At 47.5% G+C, this 26,538-nt stretch overlaps 1 protein-coding gene across 1 annotated transcript; it reads right to left on the reverse strand.

Moving 5' to 3' along the window:
* Window positions 1–579: 579 nt before the first annotated feature.
* LOC144716022 (M28 Zn-peptidase nicastrin) lies at window positions 580–23,858 on the reverse strand. Its single transcript, XM_078591031.1, has 14 exons — window positions 23,466–23,858; window positions 23,218–23,375; window positions 22,945–23,048; window positions 18,587–18,653; window positions 17,310–17,402; window positions 17,064–17,228; window positions 10,347–10,487; window positions 10,198–10,275; window positions 9,424–9,536; window positions 9,232–9,292; window positions 8,447–8,614; window positions 8,183–8,284; window positions 1,454–1,543; window positions 580–860 (listed from the first exon to the last, which is right to left on the reverse strand). The coding sequence occupies exons 1-14, from the start codon at window positions 23,713–23,715 to the stop codon at window positions 798–800; spliced, it is 1,653 nt and encodes a 550-aa protein (XP_078447157.1). The 5' UTR covers window positions 23,716–23,858; the 3' UTR covers window positions 580–797.
* Between the last annotated feature and the right edge of the window lie 2,680 nt (window positions 23,859–26,538).

The raw sequence follows: 26,538 nt of genomic DNA on the forward strand, positions 1-26,538 counted from the left end.
TTTGACCATCCTATGTTGGGCTTTTAATCACTCTGATTTTAAACATTTATCAAGACACTAATCTAGATTACACGCCAATGTAAGTGATGAAATATGTTTTATATCAGGTTTCATTCAATGATTGACATAGTTTCAACCATTATTTATCATGTCTTTATTGAAAAAATGTACCCTTAATGAGATTACTCTACATTTAATCTCACCATCATATACTGATCATTTAAAAAAATTCTACTGAATAAAATTATTAATACAACATTCTCGATGTGGACTGTTTAATTATATTGTTACCTTATGAAAAACAATTCCAACAGGTTGTCGTTACATGGGACCTCACCAATAATCATTGAGCACACATTAAATTGACTCGCTCCTAGAGTCGTGCCTTTTGCTGGTCTTCTGCTTCCGTTCCAGTTCAATAGGAAGCATTTAAAAACCCACATAAATGAGTAACGAGATGAATACAGAAGTTAAACAAGCATCCCAGACCAGAAAAATTGGGATAAAATATTACGGCTAGGACCCTTCAATAAAATATTATGGCTTGTAACCAATTTAGGTTTAATGAATCAAGATTAGTTATTAGAGAATGCGCCTGATAAATGCTTAATGTGGCTTAAACAGTCATCAATGAGCTGAAAGAATTTGACCAATACCCACCTAAACCCCTAAACAGCCTTAAATAAACATTTTAAAAAAGGGGGAAAGTTATAAAAGAAATCCTGAGGAGGTTGGATTAACCAGAGAAGCTGGAAGGGCCTCTTTGCTTGGTCTTAAGTTTTAAACACTAGTCCTCGTTAGGAGATCTTCAACTTCCTTGGCGGAGGCCGTCGAAAAATGCCCAACAGATCGTCCAAACCCTATCCCAAGAGAAAGAAAGTTAGAGAGAGAAAGAGGGAGATGCTAAAAAATAAATGAACCATTGATAGAAGCAGATATGGGCACATGGAGAGAGATACATACATACATACATACATACATACATACATACATACATACATACATACATACATATATATATATATAGCGAGAGAGAAACTCTGACCCACGAGAGGAAATAGAGAGAAAGGTTCCAACCATCAGTTTAAATAGAAAGGTAAAAGAAGTAGATAGAAAGAGAGAGAGAGAGAGAGAGAGAGAGAGAGAGAGAGGGTCTGACCCACTCAAGTAAATAGAAAGCTATAAAATAGAGAGAGACCGTGTGAGCGACTGAACCACTTAACTAGATAGAGAGGTACAAATGAGAGACATATAGACAGACAAACCTGACCCACGAAAGTGAATAGAAATGTTATACGTATACATATATATATAAAGAGAGAGAGAAAAGGAGAAAAACTCTGAGAGAGAGAGAGAGAGAGATTGAGAGAGACTTGACCCACTCAAGTAAAGAGACGTATAAAGTAGGAATATATATATATATAGTGAGAGAGAGAGAGCGAGAGAGTCTTACCCGAGTGGCAATTACAAGAAAACTGAAGAGGAGAGTCAAATAAGACCCAACAGCAAGGAACAGAAAAAGATCAAATGTGATACTTGCAACCTGCGAAGAAATTACGAAAAGACAGGTTGAACCTCAAAAAGATCTAATCTTGAAGTATTTATGTCATAAGAAATGTCATGTGAAGGCTAAAAAAATTGGCCAGCTTTTTATTCATAAACATACGGTTTAGAAAGATGAACATTGAGACAACCAAAACCACAAGTCACTTGATACAAGTTCACTAGTACAGCTTCTTTCAGACGCATGATCAAAACAAAAGAACAGTCGCCCGAAGAAAATAGACACATTTATTCACAAAGACAAATTGATCTCGGTTGAGCTTCAACCCTACAGGAGATTTCAAATACACCAGATTTGCATACACCGGCAGTCAGTGCTTGGACTGATAAATGTATGTAAGAAATAATAGAGGCTGATTAATTGATAGTTAAGGTTCTTAAAAGTCCAGAAGATTGGTAAAATATGATAATGAAGTAGTTCTCTATTGAGAAGGGTCTTTTTAGGGAGAGAGAGAACAATTAGACGATAGAACAAGAAAATAGAAGAACAACGATTTTTCTCTTTCAAAAAAATAGAACAAGATGACAGGCTCGGATCAGCACCTGAGCTCTCTCTGGGAGGATCTCCCAGCCGATTCAACAAGTTATCATCTGCCCTCTGATAGGATCTTAGAGGGTAGTTTCGTATCATGTTAGCCCACAGGGGCATTTCAGTCATTTGACTATTATGTATTTCCTTTAAATAGGGATGCCCCTCCTTTAGGAGGGCAGCCAAGAAGAAGTAGATTGTGTAAACCCTAGAGGGTCTGGGGGAGAAGAGAGGTTGAAGGAGAATAGAATGTAATGACATAATGAATGAGAGTTACAAGAGGGGTATATATACCCTTAAGAGATAGAATAGAGAATAGGGAATAGGGCTAATGGGCTTATAGAACAGGGCCCATTAGCCCATAGAGGACATGTCTCACTAACAGCCCCCCGCAAGCGAAGTGTGGATATCGTCCATACCGAGCTTGGATACTGCACGCTGCAAGAGAGGCCTGGATAGGCCCTTGGTAAGCACATCAGCAGCTTGATCAGAGGAAACAACAAAATCAAGGTCAAAGATGCCCTCGTCAACCCGCTCCTTGAAGAAGTAGCGGTCACGTTCCATGTGCTTGATCTTTCCCTGCTGGCCCGGATTCTTGGCCAGTGCAATTGCCGACTTGTTGTCACAGAAGAAGTGAATCGGGCCGGCATACTCAACCCGTAGGTCATGGAGTATCCCATAGATCCACTGAGCCTCCGAGGCCCCATCAGCAAGCGCCGGTACTGGCCGGCACTAGAGCGGGACACTTTGTCCTGCTTGCTGCTTTTCCAACTAACCAGGCTGCCGAAGATGAAGGTGCAGTACCCGGTCGTGGAGCGATAATCAACAAGGGACCCCCCGAAGTCTGCATCGGTGTAGACCTTCACCGTCCGGTCCGAGCTGCAAGGAAAGAGTACACCCTTCCCTGGACAGCCCTTCAGATACGCAAGTACCCGAGTGACCGCCTGGCGATGAATGGCGTGTGGATCATGCATGAACTGGCTCAGGAGGTTGACGGCGAAGCTGATGTCGGGCCGAGTGTGCGTCAAGTAGATCAATTTTCCCACAATCTGCTGGTACTCATAGTGATCCACTGGGCGAGTCCTCCCCCTTCCCCAATTTTACGTTAGGGTCGAGGGGAGTGCTGGCTGGCGCGCACTCCGTCATGCCGGTCAAAGTCAACAAGTCCATGCAGTACTTCTGCTGGGAGACGAAGATACCCCGAGGGGAGTAAGCAACTTCAAGGCCAAGGAAGTACCGGTTGGCCCAAGGCCTTGATCTCGAACTCCTTAGCCAAAGCGGCAGCAAGACGTGTAGTTTCACCATATCAGACCCGTCAGCACCATATCATCCACATAGACAGCAAGAATGGAGACACCACCGGACGAATGCCGGAAAAACAGGGTGGCATCCCCATTACTCTGGGTGTATCCCTCAGCCTTCATGACAGAGGCGAAGCGACCGAACCACATCCGTGGGGACTGTTTCAGTCCATAGATAGACTTACGCAGTCGACAGACAGTGCCCGGCGGGCCGAGAGGATAGCCCGGAGGCTGCTGCATGTAGACCTCCTCAGACAGATCCACGTGCAGGAAGGCGTTCTTCACATCGAACTGTCGAATTACCCACTGGAAGTGAGCCGCCAATGCCAAGAGAAGACGGATAGTCTCCATCTTCGCCACCGGAGAAAAGGTCTCGAAGTAGTCGACGCCATAAGCTTGGGTGAACCCCCGAGCCACAAGTCGAGATTTGTGACGCTCGAGTGTCCCATCTGCATGGTGCTTCTTAGCGTGGACCCACTTGCACCCCACCGCCTTCTTTCCAGGAGGAAGAGGGACGATATCCCAGGTACGATTCTTGAGCAAGGACTGCATCTCCTCGTCCATCGCCGCTTTCCAATGAGGAGAAGCGATAGCATCGGTGATGCGGCGAGGGATGGGATCCGATTCGATGCGGGAAAGAAACAGCCGGTAGGGGGTACTCAGCCGTGCGAGAGATACATAATGAGACATGGGATAAAGGGGAGTGCGGGTGCACTTGCGAACCCCTTTGCGAAGGGCGATGGGCCAGCCAAGATGATCATCGTTGCCATCGGAGGAAGGAGGTCCATCGCCGGAAGAAGAGGGAGCGGAAGCATGAGTAGGAGGAAAATCAGGAGAACAGTCATGAAAAGAATCCTCGTCGGGAGTCGGCAATGACTCGCCGAGAGGAGAGGAAGTGTCAACCATCGGAGAGGAAGAGGCCTCAGGAGGAGACCAAGAGGGAGCGACATCGAAGTCGGGAATAGGAGGTGCTGGAAGAACCTCAAGAGATGACGAAGAGGGGACTGGAGGGTCAAAGGAAGATAGATCATGAGACGATGACACGGTCGGAGCAGTGGGCTCCGCGGACGGAACCGGTTCCAAGTGGGGAACCGAAGGATCCTCATCCAACGGAAGGCGGGGTGAGGAAGAATAATCTCCAAAGTAGGGCTCGTACTCGGCAAAGGTAACATTCGCCGAAACGAAGAACCGCCTGGAAGGCAGATGATAGCACCGGTACCCTTTTTGGAGAGTCGAGTACCCCACAAACACACACCGTAGAGCTTTAGCATCCAGCTTCGTCAAGGTCGGTGAAGTATCGTGGACGTACGCCGTGCATCCGAATACCCGTGGAAGAAGACCGGTCTTCAATGGAACCCCCGGGAATGCCGCACCGAGACGGTCAAGAGGCGTAGCAAAGTCGAGGGATTGGGATGGGAGGCGATTGATGAGATGGGTGCTCGTCAAAATCGCCTCACCCCAATATGTCCACGGAACCGTATAATTCTCCAAGAGTGTCCGAGCGGTCGAGGTCACATAGCCGATCCGCCTTTCTGCCATACCGTTCTGCTCCGGTGTAGCAACACATGAGGACTCATGCAAGATCCCTCTTTCCGCAAAGAACGCATCGAGGTCGGCATTGAAGAAGTCACGGGCATTGTCCGACCGGAAGCGCTGAATGCCACGGCCAAACTGGGTCTGGATCATGGCACAAAAATGTCGGACAGACCCTGACACATCGGACTTGGCCCGAAGTAGATACGTCCACGTACACCGGGTGGCCTCGTCAACAAAAATCAGAAAGTACCGATGACCCTGCAGGCTCGGTTTGGGGGCCGGTCCCCAGACATCGCTGTGAATGCGGAGGAGTGGCGTCGAGGTATGAGACTGAGATGAGGGAAAAGATGACCGGCGGTGTTTAGCCAACTGACAAGCCTCACACACAATAGTCTTCGGGTCCAAACCCACAAACAAAGTCGGAAACAAACGCTTTAAAATAGCAAATGACGGATGCCCGAGGCGCTGATGCGTCAGATGTAGTCGACCCCTCCGCTGCTCATCGGCCGGCCGAAGACTGGGCTGCACCCGGAAGCACTGCGAGGTCCCCCCATCGTCCAGCAGCAGCAACCCGTGCTCGCGTCTAATCGGTGTAGTTCTCCCCACCTTGTTAGACAGAGACATTCTGTCAGGTGTCAGGTGAAAAGAACAAGACACAGAATCAACAAGACGCTGAGGGGACATCAAAATGGCTCGCAGCAACGGAACATGCAGAACCCCTTGAACCACTCCCAGACCATCGATGTAGACTGCCCCAATACCCGCCACGGGAAGACGTCCACCACCCGCAGTAAGAACAGTGCGGCCCCCACCATGTCGCTCGTACGAGACAAACCGGTGGTTGAAGGGGGTCATATGTTCCGTTGCCCCCGAGTCAATTACCCAAGTCGTCTCCGCAACCAGGGGAGCCGTAAAGGCGGTATGACCACAGTACCACTCCGTAGTGGGTAGGGTAGAGCACGCACCAAAGAAAGACGAGGAGGGCACCGAGGTGGATGTCTGAAGAGCAGAGAGCTGGGACGTGAGCCGAGCAAGCTCGGCCTGCACACGGTCAAACTGTTCTGCCGTAACATGCTGAGAAGCGCCGGAAGTAGACTGAGCAAGCAAAGCCGACTCTTTCTTCTTCTTCTTCTGTTCAGCGAAGTACTTCTTCCGACAGCGGGATTCCACATGACCAATCTTGCTGCAGTAGGAACAGACCGGGGCAGCGCCTTCCTGGGTAGATGCAGGGATGGAGGAGGGCCGAGAGAGGAGGGCCGTCGAGTCCCGTGGATCCTCGGAAGCTTGACGGCCAAACTTCAGGATATGACTCTCCTCTTCTTGAAGCTCTTTCACCAGCTCGGAAATGGTGGGCAGACCCTCCGTGCGGTACATGGCAGCGCGTCAGATGTGCTCATATTCTCGATTCAGCCCCCTGATGAAGCCCAGCAAGCGAAGACGTAGCGTATGTTGATACATTAGGCTGGAGGTGTCCGGAGGGAGGTAGTGATCAACCTCATCCCAGATGCGTTTGTGGGCCAGGGCATACTCCATAATGGACATGGATCCCTGGCGGAGGGAATATGCCTGGTCCACTAAGTCAAGGAGACGCCAATTGTCCCCATCTTTGCCGCAAAAGAGGTTTGCTTGATCCCAAAAACCCTTGACCGTGGCCTCGTGAGGAAATGTGTCCGCAAACTCCGGAGTAAGGGTGTGAAGGCGAAGCCAATTTAAGATAAAGTGCTCCTCCGCATCCCAGGCAGCATAGTGAGGGTGGGAGGTCGAAAGAGCTGGAGCCGTGCAATGCTTGAAGAGTTGTCGAGCTCTCAGCGTAGACTCGACGAAGCGGCTCCATTTCAGAACATTGGGCCCGGAAAGACGCCCCGCGTCGGGTGGATGCGGTAGGGGATTAACCACTTTATGGGAAAGCGGTTTTTCGAGGAAGTCAGCGTCAGAGAATTCGTCGGCCGTGACGGTGGCAGCAGACTTTGTCATCAGCCATGGCTTGGACAGACGGCTTCGACACACAGCAGACGGCTCACTGGGCAGTTGACGACACCAGATCTTCAGCAGTGCCATGCAATGCTTGGGATGTCGCGGTTCCACCTGCGCGGTCAGGTGGCGAAGGGGAGGCAGCCGCCCCTCGAGGGGCGGCGGGCCCGACTCTAAACGAATCGGAGAAGCCGCGCCACGAAATCTAGACGAAATCGCAGAAGCAGAGTGTTAGTCTGTGCGCTGCGGGCGGCGCGCTGCTAGCTGGGCAAACGGCGGCCTGCGGGCGTAATGCACAGCAGATGGGTGCACAGCAGAGGTCGGACGGCTGGCCGCGCGGACTGCTGGCTGCGGGCGGACGGCTGCCTGCGGGCGGACGGCGTCGCGAATGGCTGGCCGCGCGAACTGCTGTCTGCGGGCGGACGGCTGGGCGGACGGCTGCCTGTGGGCGGACGTCCGCGCGGACTGTTGCCTGCGGGCGGACGGCTGCGCGGAAGTTGCGGCGCGCGGACTGCTGTCTGCGGGCGGACGGCCGCGCGGACTGTTGCCTGCGGGCGGACGGCCGCGCGGAAGCTGCGGCGCGCGGACTGCTGTCTGCGGGCGGCGGTCTGTGTGCGGCTAGGGCTGCACACAGGCTGGATGGCGAACACGACTAGAGTCGTGTACCCGGAGGATGATGTCAAGTCCTCCACTAGGATCAAGAGCTTGAGCTCTGATACCATGTAAACCCTAGAGGGTCTGGGGGAGAAGAGAGGTTGAAGGAGAATAGAATGTAATGACATAATGAATGAGAGTTACAAGAGGGGTATATATACCCTTAAGAGATAGAATAGAGAATAGGGAATAGGGCTAATGGGCTTATAGAACAGGGCCCATTAGCCCATAGAGGACATGTCTCACTAACAGATTGAAGTAAGGTCTTCTTGTCTCCCCTCTCCTCGTCTAGGTCTGGTTTCCCCTCTCCCTCTATGATCCCCGTTCTCGAGATCATCTCTACCTCACCACGTCTTCAGGCGGCTCGTCCCCGGCCGATCCCTACCCCCCTCTGCTCGGCCTCCTCTCGGATCCTTCCTGTTTCACCTCTCTACCCCGGGAACTTCTACCTCGCCTCGCCCTCTACCCTCCTCCAGATACGAACCAAGATCAAGGATCGTATCACCCTCCTCAGGGAGGGCAGCATAAATCTAATTTAAAGAAATACCCTTGACATTTCATAGAATGTGAAGAAACGAGATTAACACTGAACCAGCAAATGGGAACCAACTAGAAGAGAAGAAATTACCTGGTATATGCTAAGTCTGGCAGTGGATGTATCATAGAAACTGAACATTCCATCAATGACTTCATGCTGTAAGCTGACCTCTGCTGTATGATCCGATAGCTCCTGTGTAGAGAGAAATAGAAAAAAGGTTGATTGTTGACTGAACATCAAAACCAGGAAATGCAAATTAAAGCAAAATAGGTAAAATTAATTTACCTCATTGTAATACAGATAATCAGAAAAAAGAAGGGCAGAGGGAAGGATGAGGTCAGAAAAAGAGTTCACCTTCTTCAAAGAAGATATGAGAGGATCGCCCTTGGAGAGGAAGGGAGCCACACGAGAAGTCCTCGAGAAGAGATCAAGCCACGACTTCATATATGCAGAATTCAATCCCAGGCTGCTGTTGTCTTCAAACACATTGATTTTATTTCCTTGAAAACCATAAATATGCCTCTGCAACAAATTTAAAAAATAATTATTATGATCAAATATGTATTCATTCTATCACGTCGAGTTGATACTTTTTACTCAATATTACTGTCTCCACATTAACCGAGCGTTATTTTAAGCCAGGAATCATAACGAATGGCCGATTTTCTTTTGCAACTTAAGTTCACCGAAAATAAACATTGCTGAATTTTGAAACTGGTTGTCCATTTTGGGTAATCAGCATCATTAGTTATTTTCCGGTACAAGATGAATGATGGCATGATAGTGAGATGGTCATGAGGCAATGAAGAGATTATGAAGATAAGACGAAGACGAATTTGTCATCGGATGATGTGGATGATGGAATTGACGATGGTGAGCTGATGATGATGAGACAAGGACAAAGTCCTCTTCGGGAGGGTCACCAATTTTGAATGATCTCTCCCCTCTTTCTTCAAAAAAAAATGATTTGGCCATATGATGAGACGAATGACGAGAAGAATATGAGGCAATGATGAGACAAATCTAATTTGTCATCCAATGATCCGGGTGTATGATAAGGCCATCCTTGTCATCATCATCATAGTTGACGCTGAACCCTAATGCTGAAAATTGAACGCCAATTATGTTAAATGGCTTACAGCGAGGCTTTCGGCGACAATCTTTGTGCTTCTAAGTAGGGCCTTCTCATCAACGGCACTCCTGCAAAGAAGGGCGAGTCGGCAAACACGTGTCAGAGTAACATTTTTACGTTTCCAGTAGACTTAGAGGGGCTAAGATAGCATTACACTCTCATTTGGATGCGGATACTGATGCTGATTATGCTTTCTTACCTAGTATCATAAAGGCCTCCGCTACTTTCTAAAAGCTCTGGGGCCCGAGAAAGCCCAGACAGGGTGAAAGCTGTTAATCTTAGTCTTGAAAATTGCTCGTGCTCCCAGGCAACCTGAAATTGGTCACAATTACACCATTTCCATTGGACTAATGATAGCAGTTAATCAATCATTGGACTAATGATGACAAACATAGGCTCTAAAAATAAATGAAAATCCAAAACGTCTCTGGGTTATCTATGCCCGTCAAATGCCCTCTTGCAAACAACGCCTAATACAAGCTCATAAACCACAGAAGACAAAATGCCAGATTTATTTATTTTTGGTTAGTCCAAATTTGTTGCTATATTTTGAAGGACACTCGAAATAATACGTGACACTTGCAACTTCATAAGCCATGAAATGATGTTTAGGTTTGAGACTGATGTTTCAGGTACCAGATGAAGGACGGTAAATGTCAAGCGACTGGTAGTCAAAGTTTGATTAAGACCGCATAAAATAAATGAGTATACATTGGATAAACTATCCACTCATTTGTTCCAGAAAGCGAAACTTGTTTCAGAATGAACGAAAAAACCTACACAGGACATGCTGGTTGATTGTCGTATGACCTTGTGAAACTTCGCAAACTCTAGAACAGTGATGTCATATAAATATTCAAGTTTACTCAAATAACTAATGAGGTGTTCAACAAGGTCAAATAAAAACCGATTTCCTCAATTTACTCTACCATCCAAGATTTAAGCAAAAATAGCATGTTGCAACACAGTTTACCCGGGGATTTGATATATTTATCTTTTTGTGCTTGATACCGATCTTAACACCCAACTCTCCGGCCACGTCAGCCAGGGACTGCAAGCCATGAATCCAACGTCATTCCACCAACTGCTCAGAATATTTTTTCACAAACCAACGTGATTTACCTCGTAAATTTGCTTTATCAATGCATTTTCTGGTGGCTTTGATATGTGCATCCACAAGTCTCCATTCGAGGAACCAATACTATTCAAACATATGGCATAATCGATACTCTCCCGAACACGCTGATCCAAACTCTTCAACCACTGAAAGGACGCAGAAACAGGTTTTAAATAACCCAGACAATAAAGATATGATTAGTTCAAAAAAAATAAAAAAATAAAGGTATGATACCAAAATTGTATTAAGTACTGAAACTTAGTATGGTTTACAGACAAGCGAACTGGAAAATCCAAACGCACATTGACAAACCCTAGAGAGTTTGGAGGAGAAGAAGGGTCGATGGAGGTTGAGAAATGAGAGAATAGATTGACATAAGAAAGTAAGTGGCTTACATTAGGGTATTTATACCCTATGAGAGAGAGGAAATAAGAGGAGGATAAGCACTTAACTAACACCCCCCCGCAAGCGAAGTATGGATGTCGTCCATATTGAGCTTGGATACAGCACGTTGAAGCAGCGGCCGGGACAGTCCCTTGGTGAGGACATCCGCTGCCTGGTCAGCAGAGGAGACGTATTCGAGGTCGAAGAGGCCCTCGTCCATACGTTCCTTGAAGAAATAGCGGTTGCGCTCCATGTGCTTGATGCGCCCTTGCTGTCCGGGGTTCTTGGCCAAGGCGATAGTGGATTTGTTGTCACAGAAGAAGTGGATTGGTCCCACATACTTCACGTGAAGATCAGCGAGGATGTTGTGGATCCACTGTCCTCGGCTGCCCCATCAGCAAGAGCACGAAATTCGCCTCGGCACTGGAGCGGGACACCTTGTCCTGCTTGCTACTTTTCCAGCTGACGAGGCTGCCAAGAACGAACGCGTGCAGTACCCGTGGTAGACCGACAATACACAACGGAGCAAGCAAAACCGGCATCAGTGCACACCTTCACCGTATTGTCCGAGCTATGAGGGAAGAGGAGTCCCTTGCCCGGGCAGCCCTTGAGATCTGAAAAGTACCCGGTGGGCGGCTTGACTGTGGATCTCCCTCGGTGAGTGCATGAACTGACTGAGCAGGTTGACCGCGAATGCAATGTCGGGCCGAGTGTGAGTCAGGTAGAGGAGTTTGCCCACCAACTGCTGATAGCGGTGAGCATTCGTCAAAGGAGAGTCCTCGCCCTTGCCCAACTTGACGTTGGGGTCGATAGGAGTGCTCACTGGCGCACACCCGGTCATTCCTGTCAAAGTCAGCAAGTCGACGGCGTATTTCTGCTGTGAAACAAAGAGGCCCCGTGAGGAGTACGCCACCTCAAGGCCGAGGAAATATCGGAGAAGGCCAAGGGCCTTGATCTCAAATTCCTTGGCCAGGGCGGTGCTAAGACGAACGGCTTCAGCAGCATCTGATCCCGTGATGAGGATGTCGTCGACATACACAGCAAGGATGGAGATCCCGGTCGGACGGTGGCGGAAGAACAAAGTGGCATCTCCGTTGCTCTGAGTGTACCCTTCGGCTTTCAGAACAGCGGAGAACCGGCCGAACCACATGCGCGGAGACTGCTTTAGTCCATAAAGGGACTTCCGCAGTCGGCAGACGTGGCCAGGGGGGCCGAGAGAGTAACCCGGCGGCTGCTGCATGTACACCTCCTCCGTCAAGTCGCCATGCAAGAAGGCGTTCTTGACGTCGAACTGTCGGATAGCCCACCGGAAGTGAGCCGCGAGGGCCAGGAGGAGGCGAACGGTCTCCATCTTCGCCACAGGTGAGAGCGTCTCGAAGTAGTCCACTCCGTAAGACTGGGTGAACCCGCGAGCCACAAGTCGAGACTTGTAGCGCTCAAGGGTGCCATCCGCATGATGCTTCTTGGTGTGGACCCACTTGCAATCCACCGCCCGCTTGCCAAGAGGGAGGGGGACGATGTTCCAAGTGCGGTTTCGGAGTAGAGACTGCATCTCCTCGTCCATCGCCGCTTTCCAATGAGGAGAAGCGATAGCATCGGCTAAGCGGCGAGGGATGGGATCCGACTCGATGCGAGCAAGAAACAGCCGGTAGGGAGTACTCAGCCGGTCGAAGGAAAGAAAATGCGAAAGAGGATAACGGGGCGTCTGAGTGCACTGACGAACCCCTTTCCGGAGGGCAATGGGCCATCCCAACTGGTCGTCATCGTCGAGAGAGGTTGAGGATGGCTCGGCCAATGGAAGATGAGCGGAAGCAGTGGGGGAGGGGGAGTCCTCGGGGGGAGGACGAGAAACCTCCACGGGAGAATCAGATGACGGAGCAGGGGAAGAAGACTCGTCATGGAAGGGAAGGAAAGGGTCATCAAGGGGAGGAGGCGCAACGGGAAGCGAGGAGGATGACTCGAGAGGGGACTGATCGGAGGAAGGAGGAAGAGGAGGAGCATGCCGGATGGCGGGAAGCAAAGATGGGGAGGACAGCACGTCCAAAGGCCCCTCGGGGGTCACCGACGGAGAAGAATCAAAGGGAGAGGGATCATGGAAGGAGGAAGAAGATGCGGGAGCGGTGGGCTCCAAGAAAGGAACGGGCCCCAAGTGGGGAGCCGAGGGGGCCTCATCCAACGGGAGGCGGGATGAGGAAGAGTGGTCCCCAAAATAGGGTTCATGCTCGGCAAAGGTGACATTTGCCGAGATGAAGTATCGCCGAGACGGCGGATGGTAGCACCGATACCCCTTCTGAAGAGAGGAGTACCCAACGAAGACGCACCGAACAGCACGAGCGTCAAGCTTTGTCCGGGCCGAGACGTGTCGTGGACATATGCCGTGCAGCGAATATCCGTGGCAAGAGACCCGTCCGCAGGCACGCGTGTCGGGAAGGCCGCTCATCCGGTCCAGGGGGGTAGAGAACGCCAACAGCTGGGTGGGAATGCGATTGACGAGATGGGTGCTCGTCAGGACGGCATCGCCCCAATACGGCGACGGGGCCTTGGCGTCGATAAGGAGCGTCCGGGCCGTCGAGGTGACATAGCCGATGCGACGTTCGGCTAGTCCGTTCTGCTCCGGGGTGGCAGGGCATGAAGATTCGTGGAGGATCCCCCGGTCGGCGAAGAAGGCGTCGAGGTCGTTGTTGAAGAAGTCGCGGGCATTATCCGAGCGAAACCGCTGGATACCCCGACCAAACTGCGTCGCCACCATCGCACAAAAATGACGGACATTCTGCGCAACTTCCGACTTCGCGGTGAGGAGGTAGACCCACGTATAGCGAGTTGCCTCGTCCACAAGTAGAAGGAAGTACCGATGACCTTTCAAGCTAGGTTTCGGGGCAGGTCCCCACACGTCGCTATGCACCCGGAACAGCGGGACAGATGTGTGAGCCGAGGACGGAGTGAAGGAAGAACGGCGATGTTTGGCCAACTGACAAGCGTCACACACCAAGGTCTTAAGGTCCAAGCCAGAACATAATTCAGGGGAAAGACGGTGAAGAGTCGCAAAAGGCGGGTGGCCCAGCCGCTGGTGCGTCATCAGGAGTCGTCCCCACCGCTGCTCGGCCCCCGTCCGAAGTGTCCGATGCACCGCGAAGCACTGCGACCGTCCCCCATCATCCAGCAACAGCAGCCCGTTCTCCCGCCTAATCCGTGTAGTCCGGCCGACCTTGTCAGACAGAAACATGCCGTCAGGTTGGAGATGAAATGAGCACTGGACGGCATCAACAAGGCGTTGTGGTGACAGAAGTACAGCCCGCAGGTCGGGAACGTGGAGGACGTTGCGGACCACACCAAGGCCGTCCACATAGACTGCCCCGATTCCAGCCACGCGTAGTCGTCCACCCCCGGCCGTGAGAACAGTACGTGCACCACTATGCCGGACGTGAGACGAACCGAGTGTTGAGGGGGGTCATGTGCTCAGTGGCCCCCGAGTCAAGCACCCAAGTCGTGTCCGATACGACCGGCGAGTGAAACGCCGTATGGCCGCAATACCAAGTGTCGGCAGGGGAGGAAGACGCACCAAATGTGCCGAAGTAGGCAGTCGAAGAAGGCTGCATGGCTGCCACCTGATCACGGAGCCGGGCAAGCTCGGCTTGGATGCTGTCCAGAGCCGTGGTAGACGTGCTCGGGGCCGAAGATTCAGATTGGGCCAACATGGCCTTGCTGTCCGCCTCTTTCTTCTTTCGCCAGTCGTTGAGACGTTTAGTGCACTTGTTCTTCCAGTGGCCCGGCTTCCCGCAATAGGTGCAGACGGGTGTTTTTGCAGGGCGGGCAGCGGCTGCCGGAGTTGGTAAGAGGGCCGAGGACTGCCCAGCAGCGGCAGCAGGTGCTGCCAGAAGCGCAGAGGACTCAGCCGGGTCGGAGGTGGGAGTCCCATGGAGAAGGAGATGACTCTCTTCCTCCTGGAGCTCCTGAACCAACGTCTCGAGATCCGGAGGGCCATCTTTGTTGTGCAGGGCCCCGGACGAATGGCCTCATATTCCCGGTTTAGGCCGTTGAGAAACCCCATGATGCGCAGGATAAGCATGTTCTGATAGGTCTTGCACTTGGGGTCGTCCGTTGGCAGGTAGTGGTCCACTTCATCCCACGCCTTCTTGTGTGCGAGAGCATAATCGGAGATCGACAGAGAGCCCTGTTTCAGGTTGGAAGCTTGAGCAGCGAGGGCGTAGATGCGCCACCAATCATTCTCCCGCCCGCAAAATTTCGTGGCTTGGTCCCAAAACCCTTTGACCGTTTTCTGATGGGGAAAGCGGTCGCGGAAGTCGGGGGCCAATGTGAACGTGGACAGCCACCCAAGAATGAACTGCTCCTCGGCGTCCCAAGCCGCATAGTGAGGGTGATCGGCGGTCAAGGGATGCTCGGTGCAGTGCTTGTACAGTTGACGGGATTTGAGGGTGGTCTCGATGAAGCGAGACCACTGCAGAAGATTCGGGCCGCGGAGAAGAGTTGATTCCGGGACCAGAGGCAACGGATGAGTGATCTTGTAGGAGAGCGGCTTCTCCGCAAAGTCGGTCTCTGTGTAAGGCATGGTCTCTGTGTCGGTCTCTGCGCGGCTGGCTGCGCGACTGGCTGTGCGGCTGGCTGCGCGGCTGGCTGTGCGGCTGGCTGTGCGGCTGGCTGTGCGGCTGGCTGCACGGCTGGCTGCGCGGCTGACTGCGCTGCGGGCTGCGCGGCTGGCTGTGCGGCTAACTGCGCTGCGGGCTGCGCGGCTGGCTGCGCGGCTGAGCGGGCTGCGCGGCTGAGCGGGCTGCGCGGCGGCTTGCTGCTGTGCGGCTGGCTGGTCGCGCGGCGGCTTGCTGCTGCGCGGCTTGCTGCTGTGCGGCTGGCTGGTCGCGCGGCTGGCTGCTGCGCTGCTGGCTGGTCGCGCGGCGGCTGGCTGTGCGCGGCGGCTGGTCGCGCGGCTGGCTGGTCGCGCGGCTGGCTGCTGCGCGGCTGTGCTGGCTGCTGAGCGGGCTGCGCGGCGGCTTGCTGCTGTGCGGCTGGCTGGTCGCGCGGCGGCTTGCTGCTGCGCGGCTTGCTGCTGTGCGGCTGGCTGGTCGCGCGGCGGCTGGCTGCTGCGCTGCTGGCTGGTCGCGCGGCGGCTGGCTGTGCGCGGCTGCTGGTCGCGCGGCTGGCTGGTCGCGCGGCTGGCTGCTGCGCGGCTGTGCTGGCTGCGAGGAGGGAGGGAGGGTGAGATCAAGGGGATCTCAAACCCTAAAGGGTGATGTCAAACCCTAGAGAAGGAGAGGGAAGATCAGGAGCCCTAGAGCTCTGATACCATGACAAACCCTAGAGAGTTTGGAGGAGAAGAAGGGTCGATGGAGGTTGAGAAATGAGAGAATAGATTGACATAAGAAAGTAAGTGGCTTACATTAGGGTATTTATACCCTATGAGAGAGAGGAAATAAGAGGAGGATAAGCACTTAACTAACACACATAGTAGTGATATGGCACAGAGATTCTATTCGATAGGATTTGATCAGATGTCGGCTGATCAAAAGATTCAATCCATCTGACTTCCCTGAGAGCCGTTGATCAAATAATTTCGATTGATTGCATGGACTGGTCCCTGATCCGGCCCAATGGGTCAATCTGATATAAAGGCCGATCTGACAATTCACTGCCGATCAAATCAAGCAGCTCAGGCGATTCAATCCGACAACCCATTACACACATGAGTATATGATACGCTCATCCGGAGTGAGAACTCGAAGAGAGCAGATCTGAGCCAATGTCCTCAAGAATTGCTGAACAAATGGAGAGATGCAAGAAAAGAACAAATGGAGAGAGAGAGAGAGATACACAGAAATTGATAGAAGCACTCTCAGACTAGTCGGATCAGCCTGGTCTTCTTTTGGATCGGGAGGATCTCCCAAGCACCAGCCCTAGGTCACCACAGCAACCAATTCCCTGAATCAAGAATGCCATCCAGAATAACCCCATTTCTTATTTATAGAAATCTATAACCACATTGGTGTCCTTCTCACATGCTGTTTGAATCAGCACGTGTAAACTTCATATGCTTCTTCCTCATGCAAACTCGGAGAAGAGCAGTATCAGTATCTCTGACCAATCAAAGTCTACCATGAGGCACTAATGGGTGAAACTTGAACCGATCGGTCTGACTGCCCTGATTGAGATATATTGAAAGCTTAAATCGGTCACATGGCTGATCTTGATCGGGCCCAATGGGCTGATCGATTGGATGATGATCACATAGCCCTGGATGATGATCGATTGGATGGTCAATCCAATCCATCATCCAATTGATGTGACAATCTACATGACCTAGGTAGAGGGTTTTTTTCCCTAGCACTCACCATGAGAGTTCCATTGTAGTTGTAGGGTCCACCAGAGGTCAGCCCAAATAGTATGTTATATCTTCCCCGCGTTTTAGGACTCGAATACAGAACTGAGAAAAGCCTTGCAATCTCCAAGAGAGCCACGGCTCCACTTCCATTGCTGTCGCTCCCCACTGATAATGCCTGTGAACTATTAACATTAATACAAAATATAAGGATGATGAATAGCAGGTCAGTTGAGAGTTAAAAAACTGTATCACTGACTGGTGCAGCGCCAAATGTATCATATGAAGCAACAATGGCTATTGTGGGCAGCTGATTGGCATCTCCTTCACCTTTTAGACCTGGTAGCCATCCCTGTTATGAAACACAAGTTTTAGTTTTGTGCACTAATGCGGTAGGCCAAAAAACATCAATCCTTGAGTATTAAAAAAACAAATACCTTGTCTTAAAATTCAAAAGGAAGTAACATGAATTAGCTCAAACGCAGAGCCCATAAAGGCTAACTATCATTAAACACCAATAATTTATCATCAGCATGAACATAATAATGATAGTTTTTGCCACCGTGAAACATCACATTTCATCGATCGTTTTATTCTGTCTCCTGGCCTGGTAGACTTCCTCCTCTAATATTTAAGCCAAAAACCCAAATCACTGAAGTATGAGAAATTTGAGAATTATGGGAATTTTCTGCCTTCGTAAGGTACAAAAAAACGAATTCAATCACATATATCATATTATACCTATTTCATGATAATTCACACACTTCCTTTTGTAGCCATAAAAATAATAATCCACCGTCAACACAAGTTCAAGTCCAAGTGTGAGGAAGGAACATTATGAGAGTCCAGCAGCCCTCTCCCTCTTCCTCACAGACAGATATGAACCTCCCCAGGAGGTACTCAAGGAGGTCACACATCAGGAAGGCAGCATGAGCAGGGGCCTATTAAGCGCAGGCCCCATTCCTCTATTAATAAGGGGATGCCCCTCAAGACGGCACATGATATTTCTTCCTTGATTGGATAGGAGTCATGGGAGCTGCAGAGAATCTCCAAGTTCAGGAGGGTGCCAATCCAACAATCCCCTGGATGAGGACCAAGCTGATCCGGCAACGTCCTGCTATATGGCATTCTCAGACATTTATTGATCTCTCTCTCTTCCTACCAAACTCAGTTTTGTTCTTGGATTTACTTTGGCATGGAGATAACAACAATTTGGATAGTTCAAATTTTGTTCCGTTGGAAGTAGTTTTTCTCAATAATTTCTGGTATATGATTGGTTCTTTGGGAGATCCACATCACAGAACCATTGAACAAGGTTAGGGTTTTTTCCCAAAAGAACTTTCGCATCTTTAATTTTAACCAGTTTAATACAGGGTTCAAGTACAATGGGCGAAGCCCATTACGTGAGATGTCCTATAAGTGATCGCTGGATAAATGATTCAAGAGAGAATATTCTAACGATTAAGAGAAAAATATGGTTACACGGTAAAATAGCATAAAGCATGATTAAGTCACATATAACCAACGGATATTGACCTGAATATTAGTAAGGGTTGGAGATTGAATTTTTTTGGGTTCTGCCGTAGAGACCACCAACTTGTACCTGAAATTTAACCGAGAAAAGTCATTCAAGGGAATCCCAAAACTAAACCATCAGCCTTACTTAGCATTTATGAAGAAATAATTTAAGTCTCAAAGAAAAACGTTTCTCTCATTTTTAAAACCAGAGATGTTTATCACATAATTCAAAACAGTGGAAATAATATATCATGTATGCCCATAAAAATGAGAGCTTGGACAGGCCGATAGCCATAAGAAAGGTGAAAGACATTGCAACAAAAACAACTCCATATATGTCGTCTAACTTTGTAATCAATTTGCATATCTACAGAATTGAAGGCAGAAATCGCAAGAATCGAAGGCATTTGCCTCCAAAGACTATGGAAGAAGATCTAAAATATACAAATTCGAAGCGACTATGGTGCTCATGAATCTTTGAAAAAAAAATGGTACTCATGAAGAATGAACCTGGGACTTGGTGCAAATTTCTCAGAGAAATGGGAGTCAGCTGTCGGTGGGTACATGCTGCGAAGTATAATTCTAATAATTTCTTCAAGTGGTATAAAGTGAGACTTGTAGCCAAGGGGTACATCCAATCTTTGATTAAATAAAGATATTTTCTAAAGAGCCAAGCTACATACAGTTTGTATACCGATTGCACTGGCACCAAGCCTATGAAGGCAACTTCATCAATACGACATGAAGAATGCATTTCTTCAGGGAGACCCAGCTGAAGACATATATATGGAGCGTGCAACTGGTTATTATTCCTCACATGCAGGGAGAGAAAAATGTCAATTAAATAAAGCACTTTATAGGCTGACGCAGTTTCCCAGGCACAGTTTGGAAAGTTAGAGCTCGGTGATCCGATCAAATCTGATTGAATTTTGATCAGTCAGTGCAAATGATTCGACTATCAGGAACACTGATAGCGAACTCACAAGGACTTATTTGGAAAATAGGAAGAAAAAGCGTCGCGCCCCTGTCGCAATCGTTGCTCACGCACCAGGCGCTTCTGGCCAGTCGAGGGAAGAGGCGAGCAGGGGCTAACAACCTGTACGGAGAACAGGCGCATGGGACAAGAAGAAGGGGGGGAACTGTGTGAGTGTGCTCCCGCAGAGTTACAAGGAGGGAGATCCTCTCGCCGTCTTGGAGGAGGCGTTCCCGATCTGGCCGCCTACCTGTTGCAGCTGACATCCATCTATCTTCTATTCCTTTCTGTTATCGTTGTTCTCTCTTGAGACATCAGAACTGGTTATTGATTGGCTATTCCGGTTTCTCTCTTAGCAACATTGTTGAAGTGGATTTGCACGATCTTCTATCCAGGGGTTTGGAGAGGGAGATCGTAACAAACACGAACTGATTAAATGAATCATTCAGTCTGCCAGGCTGGATTCAATCTTATTTTTTAGACTCATTTGCCATCAGACATATTGCTGATTGGATAGTCCATCAACCTGATATGTCAATCAATCTACTGTGCTCAATCTGACCAGCAGATCAATCTTACAAGCCAGATCAAGAATCAGATTGCATCAGGATCTGGCTGATCATTGATCTTATTTGACTGTTCTAAGTGACTATCTGATAGATTATTCAATTGACCTGATCGAATTTCTGAGGTCTATGGAAAATTATTTCAAACCACTAGAGATATGGGATAACAAGAGTGATAAGATTCTCTATTAAAGATTCTATCCTCCAAAAGTTGATAGTACCTATAGACATTTTTTTTGAAATATAATTACATATAGACATTGATGATATAATTGTTATTGGTTGTCAGAGGCCACCTTCCGCTTCCTTCGATACTGCCACCCACGGGTGTGGCTTCTCCTCAGAATACTGATTCGACCCAGTTGTATCAATTGGCATTTTAGTCATCTGGGGGGATGTGTTCTGTCATTACACCCGCTAGGGGGGAATGCTGGCCATTTTTCATCTTAGGTTAGTCATCGCTTTAAATAGAAGCAGCCACCCCTAGGGGAAGGCAGACAAGAATAATATTGAAGTTGTGTCTCACCCCCTCTTCCCCCAGAGAAGTACATCCCACAGCCTCCCCTTCTCTTCTTGGCGACATTCATTCCACCAGTCCTCTCCTCTCTTCCCTTTCACTCTCCCCGAATGAACCCAGATTCTTATCAAGTATTTTATTATTCATTCACTGAGAAAAGCTGCTTACGCACAAGTCCCTAAATGATCATTTCCCAGGTGGTCTACTTTACCGCTGGAATGTTAAGTAACACAACTGTCGGCCAATGAATACAATTTGTTATTTATTTTTCGTATCTTTTGTCCCATTCCATGTATTTTATTTATTTGTGCAACTGCCGATACAAGGCCCACATGAAAGAGGTCTTATAAAAAGCCGAGTAAGAACCACTAAACATTAGTGGGCCACTGATACAGTCCTCCCACGGACACATAGAAAAAAAACAAGAAACGTCTTGGAAAGAAAGTCCAGGATACCCAGACACACCCTTAAAAGAGGATGTCTGGGTGGAAGAAGAAGAAGAATGTATAAATAAGTCACCGCACTGTCAAGAAGCCGCATTACCTTTGTTACCTTAAGTCGCAAGGGCGTCTGAGGCTGTACGGGAGATCCTCTTTCCAGAGTGGAGATCAGCTTACTGACTTCCTAAAATTACATACCTACCAAACTGTATCTTTTTCTTACTGACTTCCTCCATTCCATTAAAGATCAACATCAACATTGTATCAGCCACTTTGTAACCCTATAAATACTGCAGAGCTCCTTCCCGGTGAATAGAGGTCCATTTGTCTCTTTCCCTTCAATTGGCTAGGGTTTGCAGGAGGCACTGTCAGGAGTTTAGTAGGAGGTGGCAACACCTCACAACAGCAATAACAAAATAAACAAAACGTCTAACATTGGTGATGAACAATATAAAGTTAAGAGCTTAAGCCAAGGAAATTAAATCTTTGAGACTGCTAAGGTACTTCTTGGGCATTGAAATAGTCTATTCAGAGAAAAGGAATCTTCATAGCCCAACATAAGTGTGTATTACATCTCATTAGAGAGACAAGTATTTGTGTATGCAAACCCTTTTCTACACGCCAACTCCAACCTGAAATAACAGTCATGTCAACAAGGATCAATACCATAGGTCAGTTGGAAAACTCGTCTATTTGAATCAGTCCAGGCTTGACTTAGCATTTCCAGTGAGTGTTCTTTCCCTGTATGTCTACAACTCAGGTAAGCACATCTGCAAGCAGTGCATCAGTTACTCGCCTACTTGAAAGTGTTTGCTAGCCAGCGCAAATCATTCAAAAGATGTGGCCCTTCAGTAGAATTGATGACAATGCGTACTACACATAATTCATAGTTGACAGAGGATCAAGGTTAAGATACGTTGCCTTGGGGTAAATCTGGGCAGTTTGAGCAGTAAAAGACAGACTACAGTCGCAAGATAGAGTGCTGAATCAGGATCAGGGCTGTGGTTTAAGGAATTTTTTAGGCTATCTGGATACAAAGTATCCTGGAAGATCCCCGGATGCTTCAAGCCGGGCTTATGATACTCGATTGGATAGCAAATCAGCAACTAGTATTGCAGATAACCGAGTGCAGCATGACAGAACTAAGTACAGCAAGACAGATCGACACATCATTACTGAGAATGTGAAACGGGCTTATCTCTATCCTATTGGGGCTATCATAGCCCACCTTTGTTCTCTCTTTGGATATGGTAATACTAAATAATATTTAGGGATACACATCCGCCCACCATCTATCTCTCCTCTTTTGTATCTTCTTTCTTCATTATCGTCTCTTCGACATGTTTTCTCACAGAGAAGATAGACCATATGGCCGATATCTTGAAGTAAAGGAGATCAAATCAGCACATTTTATACAAACTTTCTTGCAAACTGGACATATATAACATTAAGATACCATCTTGAGCGGGGTGTCAGCAGTTCACAAAAGTTTATGTTTTATCTTAGACTCGTTTTATGTATTTTCTCTAGTTTCACCCTTCCACATTTCCGAATGTTTTCGGTAAAGATGCCTTTATGAAGGCTAATGAGGAAATTTTTTATAATGGGATTTCTTGAGTAAAATGCTGTACGGCCCACCGTATCTTCAAAGACGAAGTCAAAGACGTTAAAATGCAGGCATGCTCATTAAAAAAAACCTAAAAAGGGACAGAGAAGTAGGAAATTCGACAAATAATACATTAATTGAAGCTAAGAAATGAAGTCTACCCCCCTTGATTCGGGTATACATAATGCAATCAAAGGGATTTGATAAATAGAGTATATTCCTTTAGAAAGCGTAAAATTAAAATAAGAAAGGCAAAGTTTTTTTAGAATCAAACCCTCCAGTTGTAGCTGATGCAGACTGGTTTACATTTTCACTTGCCCGGACATCAGCCAACATAGATTTGATTGTCTCGTCCTCGAATGCGAAATATACAGGATACTGGCATGATGACATCGTTAAGAAATATCATCAGTATAGCAACCGATTATCTAACAACAAAAATTTTCAAACAAGATTGAGGTTCTCCATTAAACGGCATTCCCCCTTTTATCGAAGAAACAAATCAAATAAGAAACTTTCGGGCTGAAAAAAGGTAAATTTAACCCACCGGCAGCTCTGAGTTAACAAGTAAACGCTCTAGATCAACCAATGCCTCCCTCGTTGCCTTTTCTTCCTTTCCGATTAAGCCATCTCCAACGTTATCTCCAATCTTCTGAGGGAGTAAAAGCAGAAGTCCCCCCAAAGAATTCTTATTCCTGATGCAGTCTGAAAAATGCTCCGAAATTCATTCTACGAAGAAAAACTCAACAAAAAACCAAAAAAAACGAAGCATAAACTTCAAAGTATAAAAACCACCTTGGAGAAACCCCAAATTGAGCTCCCGGGTGCGCAAAATTGCCACGCTGCGAGAGAGATCGGCTCCAGGAGGAAAAGGAGGAGCGCTGGCGATGTGATTCAAGCCAGCGGCGCGAGATCCGAACGGGATTCCGCCCATATCGTACTGGATCAAGCGGTAAACGTCGACAGCGGTCGCCGCATCGCAAAGCTCCACGCAAGCAACAAAAACGAGAACCAGGGCGACCACCGAGCAGATCGAACCCGCCATTATCACGCCACTAGAGATCTTTCCGACCGAAACCCTTGTCGAAATTGGGGAAAAGATGAGATCTTGCTAGGGTTTTTCTCCCCCCCCCCCGCGGTCGCCGGAAGAGATCGCAGGCGAGAAGCCCACTCTGAAGAACAAGCCTGAAGAGTTTCCTCTTAGCGACTGTTCTAATGCCACTGAACTTAATCTTGTCCCTGCGGAACAGTTTAAGCAAGTGTGTTCTTTTCTTGGGTCTTATCTTATCTTTCTAGTGGAATAGGGAGAAGTTGACCTCCTTTACCCTGCCCTCTGCAAGTTTTTTTATTAGCACTTTCAGATTTTATATTTCTATTTTAACTAGGTTTGAAGTTGTGTCTATCTATGTTTCCAGATTATTTCATTCACTATCTTTTACTAAGTATGTTTTAAATCGCCTCGATAGTCCACTGCAAGTTTTTATAAGGTCCTCCGCAAGATTTAATATTATGTTTAAATGAACAAGTTTTCATTGGGTTCAAATTTGTGCCTATTTTTTAGATTATTTTACTAATTGTCTTATACTTAATATGCTATTTTCTTGGCTCTTATCTTATCATTCTAGTGGAACAGGGAGAAGTTGACCTCCTATATTGTCATCTGCAAGTTTTTTTCCAAGCTTTTTGAGATTTACTATTTCTGTTTAAATGAACTTGTCCTAATTGGGTTTGAAGTTGTGTCTATCTATGTTGAGATATTATTTTACTTACTATCTTATACTTAGTGCGTTTTTCATTGACACTATCATCGTGTGCAAGTTTTCACAAGCTCCTAGAGATTTAGCATTTCTGTTTAATTGAACATGTTATAATTGGGTTTAAAGCTGTCTATTTTTCCAGAAATTATTATCTTATACTTAGTGTGCTTTGCATCTATGCTATCATCGTGTGCAAGTGTTTACAAGCTCCTTGAGATTTAATATTCTGTTTAAATGAACAGGTTTTAATTGGGTTCAAAGTTATGTCAAAAATTTTCCAGATTATTTTACCTAAGATCTCATAATTATCCTGTTTTCATCTCCAGTGTCGTCGTGTGCAAGTTTTTACAAGCTCCTTGAGATTTAATATTTCTGTTTAAATGAACATTTCTAAGTTAGATTTAAAGCTGTGTTTATTTTTGAAATTACTTAATATCTTGTTCATTGAAGGGAAAGAAATCAGGTTTCATCTCTACCATCATCCTCTCCTTTTAAGCTCCTCGAGATTAAATATTTATGTTTATATTATTTTTCTTCTGTTTTGGGTTTCAAGATGTCTATTTTTTTCAAGTTATCTCTATCCTATTGGGGCTATCGTAGCCCACCTTTGTTCTCCCTTTGGATATGGTAATACTAAATAATAAGATAGTAACTAGTGTTTGTCCGTCCCGATACTGGTACTGGATGCTGGTATCGGGACGGATGCTGTATCAGATACCGGAAAGGCAGTTTCCGGTATCCGTTCTTTTCAATATCCAGATATCGGATATCGGTATCGGATATCTGTTGCTAAAGTGCCGATATCCGATACTGATATCCGTCTCAATGTCGGCATCCGTCTCCGTCTAGGAGGGGGATGACGACATCGGATATCGGGTGTGGGTATCGGTTTTTGATATCCACATCAAAAGGATACTCAAAAATATTTTTAACTGATAAATATTCAGCGATTAGAATGGTTTAACGTGGGCAAGAGAGTGACAAGAGAGCTTTCTGATTGATTGTACATCTCGTTTAATATATACAGCCAAATATTATCAATTTTTTCCATATGGGATAACAGGATTCGGGTTTGGTGTTAAACTCTGAATCCCTTTATCCCATATGGAAGAAAATAGAACTTTTCACTTCTATTTATTGGACATTGTGATATTATGTTAAATAATGAACCAATATAAGGGCCATTAAATATAGCGAGTATAGATTAAAATATAATTTTACCATTTAATGTATTGTCAAATTCATTTAATATATACAAAGAAAGATTTATAATTTCTTCCATGTGGGATAACGAGATTCTGAGTTTACATTAAACTTCAAATCCTGTTATCCAATATGGGAGAAAATAAAAATTTTGCACTCTATATATTAACTGAGATTGAAAATAGAATAAAATCATTCGATGCTAATGTACATAAGTCATAGATTGATATGTAAATTATATTTTTTACTGTCGTTACCGGTTTCGATATCCGGATACCGGTTCCGATATCCGGATATCGAAAACCGATATCCAGCATCCGGTATCCGTCGCGTCCCTCTACCTACAGTATCCGGTACCGACATTAACCGATATCCTTGTTTAAAGACCATAATTAGGGTGTTATCAGTCACCACCACCATTCTACTTGTGATGTGCGTCCATTGCCAACCGCACACGTGCACTGTGCAGTCCGCTGTGGCTGCCCGCTGCCCGCCGCCGGCACCACCCATTCGTCGCCCCTCTCTGGCCTGTGGAATTCACCATGCGCCTCAGCACCGTCGCCTCCGACGACGCTGCACCCAACCTACGCACGAGACTAAGACGATCGTTCCCTGGACGTTGACGAGGTACGTCGCTCCGTCCTCGTCTCTTATTTCTTACAATGCATTTTCGGTTGCTTCCACCCCGCTCGAGTTAGACGTAGGTGAGCGAGATAGGTTGAGTGAATCACGTCAAAAACTAGAGTGTCTTACCTGTTTGGTATGAGTCGGGTTCACCCGTCCAGTGATAGCACCGCCTAGTAGGGTCTCCCTGTTCGGCGCCATAGTCATCTTCGTCTTCTTGGACGAGGGTCAGAGGGTCTACCCTACCTCCCCGAGCGACTCTGTCGATTCCCAGCGTTGGAATT

The sequence above is a fragment of the Wolffia australiana genome, chromosome 20 (genome assembly GCF_029677425.1).
Source record: "Wolffia australiana isolate 7733 chromosome 20, ASM2967742v1".
NCBI lineage: Eukaryota > Viridiplantae > Streptophyta > Magnoliopsida > Alismatales > Araceae > Wolffia > Wolffia australiana.

What these genes read in the sequence shown, in the direction of transcription:
- LOC144716022 (XM_078591031.1), bottom strand. Translation starts at nt 23,715, where the DNA reads ATGGCGGGTTCGATCTGCTCGGTGGTCGCCCTGGTTCTCGTTTTTGTT. An exon ending in GGAGGCCTTTATGATACTAG is followed by an intron (nt 9,293 to 9,423) that starts GTAAGAAAGCAT and finishes CCTTCTTTGCAG; the next exon opens with GAGTGCCGTTGATGAGAAGG. An exon ending in TTCTTGTAATTGCCACTCGG is followed by an intron (nt 861 to 1,453) that starts GTAAGACTCTCT and finishes CTCTTGGGATAG; the next exon opens with GGTTTGGACGATCTGTTGGG.